At 32.2% G+C, this 2,984-nt stretch overlaps 1 protein-coding gene across 1 annotated transcript; it reads left to right on the forward strand.

Moving 5' to 3' along the window:
- Positions 1–893: 893 nt before the first annotated feature.
- Positions 894–1,535, forward strand: LOC131067315 (antimicrobial peptide 1). The gene has a single exon (XM_058002276.2). It carries the CDS (start codon positions 932–934, stop codon positions 1,241–1,243), a length of 312 nt encoding a protein of 103 aa, XP_057858259.1. The 5' UTR covers positions 894–931; the 3' UTR covers positions 1,244–1,535.
- The last annotated feature ends 1,449 nt before the right edge of the window (positions 1,536–2,984 follow it).

Consider the following 2,984-nt stretch of genomic DNA (forward strand, 5'->3'; position numbering starts at 1 on the left):
GATTGTTCTCATCATCTTCTAAAACATAACCTACAAATTTCATTACTTGGGTAAGATAAAAGCTCAAAGCTCAAAGCTTAGTTTATAAAATGTGGACATCTATTTATCACTTTCTTTTTGGTTAGGATGAGGTGTAAAATCAATATTCACTATTTGACCATTGAGTCACTTGATGTTTATTTAAAAACAATTTAAAAAATCAGCTTCTAGATGTTTTACTAACTTAAGATTTTTTTTAGGCTACTTAACAATTGATTTTTTTATGGAATGTTTATTTCCATTATTTAATTATATATATATTTTTTATTTTTATGAATAAATGTAATCTATCATTTATTAAAAAAGAGTAATATTAAATATTTAAAAAGAAAAGTGGGTGGATTTGAAATAACAATTTGAAGAGTCCATAGGAATCTCTTGACTATATCTTGATATGAAAAATAACCATATGAATAAATTGATTGTGTTGTACAACATCATGAGATGAGACAGCATATACTGCTGCCGCCAAATTTATTCTTTTCATTGAGATGAGACACCATATACTGCTCCATCTGTTCTTTATAGCTTACGGTCTTCACGTTTACTCATTGGAACTTTCTGTGAAATAGTTACATTTTTTAGTTTGACAAACATGGGGCGCTGAGTCGCCAATGCTTCTATGGGTCAGTTTTAGCCTTTAGTGGGCATTACAATATTCATGTTATTTATGTAGACTTTGAAAAAGAGGCTTCTCTCGTCATCGATGTTATCTTATCTTACTAGCAAGCAGAAGATAATGTTGTTATTTCCCTTGACTAAATCTGCCATAAACAGCGTTTTGATAGGGTCATTCGATTGAGGCCCAGATTTCCTCTATAAATACAGAGCACAACTCCTCGAGTAGTACATATAAGCATTGTTCTCTATATCTACATTGAATTGTAACGCTATGAAGAATACTAGTGCTTTGAAATACTTAGGAATATTGCTTGTATGCCTCTTGTTTGTAAGGCCTTCTGTGGGTAGTTATTTTAGTGTATGGGCAGGTTCTGGGTGTAGTAACCAGGCTGCTACTTACAGTAACTGTGGGTGCACTAATGTAGCCAGCGATTTGCATGGAGGATATCAGTTTGTATACCAAGGACAAACTGCTGCTGCTTATAATGCTGCTAATTGTGATGGCGTAGCACATACTCGCTTTACTAGCAGTGTTAGCGGCTGCACCGCGTTTGGCTGGAACAGCTTCTTCATTCAGTGCTGATAACGGTGCCTTCTGAGTCTTTGTTCGTCTCTATGGTAGGATGAGTTGTGTTAGGATTTATATCTTGTCTTTATGATTTGTATCTGGGGTATTGTGTAAAATTAGGGTTAAAATGTTTCCGGTGTGGTAGTTTGATAGTATGAATAAAGAGACGTTATCTGTGTTTGGCTGTGTCTATTAATGGAGTTATGGGACAATTTGTGACTGGTTGTTATGAATTGTATCTTCGCTAGTTTGTTTTATTTACTTAAGATTCGCTGAGAATTTGTATTTGCCCCTTATGATTGAGGGATAATTTTCGGGGTTCAAATTGTGGAAAATTTATATCTCGAGAAGCCATTTACAACTATATATGTAAAGAATAAAAGTTGGTCTTGAGGTCTTGTTATGAGGAACTTATTAGATGAATCATAGATAATTGTGGAGATTAAAATAATTATCCTCAAAGAGGGCTAGATAATTGCATTAAATCAATAACGGAGATTAAAAGATCATCCAAGAAACCTAGATCGTTATGTTTGTAATGAATATGCCGTTATGATGAGAAGCCTTGTCATTATTCAATAAAGTCACAATTCTAACATATAGAAGAGATATATAAATTGTTCGTTCAATGATTCAACTGAAAATTATGATAACATAAAATATTTAATTTGACATATTTGTCACATGTAATTAGATTGAAGTTTTATTAAATTGACTTTGAGCAATATCTAGATTCATATGGTAGATCAAAGTAGATTTATTTGTGAATGTCTTATTGCATGGATCAAAATTGACATGATGTATATTTTTATAAAATCATTGGACTAGATAAATTAGGTAGACATATTTCTCTTTGTAAAAGATTTTTGGGTCTTTAACTAAACAACATGCTAAAATAATCTTGAACGCAATGATAGAGAATATTTCCAAGTTCAATTTATACACCCTCAAAATTGTCAACAAAAAAACATTCATGGAAAAAATGATATAGAAAGATGGTGATTGCAAAGATGTTATCACGATGATATAGTATTAAGATGATGATTAGAAGCATGTTGATGAAATAGATATGGTCTCAATGTCCTATGCATGTCACAAGTTATTTTTCTCTCTTGTTGTTCTTGAGTGAGAAAATGGTGCTACGAGGTTGTTTTGGTTGTTGCATATTGATGAAGTGTGTGAATGTGGGAAAGTGTGTTGAAGAATGTTTGGAAGAATTATTTACTTTTCTCTACAATTGATGACATATTCTTGTGGTTTTGAATTAAAACTTATATTTTCTATGGACACTGCACTCTTATCATTTTAGGTCCCTAGTTTTACAACTGGTGTTTTCAGTAAAGGCAGTATGTTGGTAGGCTGGTGCTTTGTTAGGACTAGTCTAGAAAATGCTTTGCATTAGTAAATATATTGTTGTAGATTAGTGGATATTATTATAATGTTTCTGTAGTGTCTTTGTTCAGGTTTTAGGTGACAAAATGTTCTGCAATTATTTTTGTCAATTTTTTTCTCTCATGACTATGTTTCCTAGCCCTCTTGGCATGAAGAGATGTGTATTAGTATGGTTGTTCTAGCTTTATTTGGCATGTCAATGTGTAATAATTTTCTTGAAATGTTGTTTGATGTTGATCAAATGTCTCTATGTTGTTTACATGGTAGTTGTTTATCTTTTTGGTGACACATATTGTATATTGTTGGTTTTCATGGTGATTTATGGTTATCTAGTCGATTGGGTCCATTCTCTTACTTGTGTTAT

The sequence above is a fragment of the Cryptomeria japonica genome, chromosome 5 (assembly GCF_030272615.1).
Source record: "Cryptomeria japonica chromosome 5, Sugi_1.0, whole genome shotgun sequence".
In the NCBI taxonomy this organism is placed as follows: domain Eukaryota; kingdom Viridiplantae; phylum Streptophyta; class Pinopsida; order Cupressales; family Cupressaceae; genus Cryptomeria; species Cryptomeria japonica.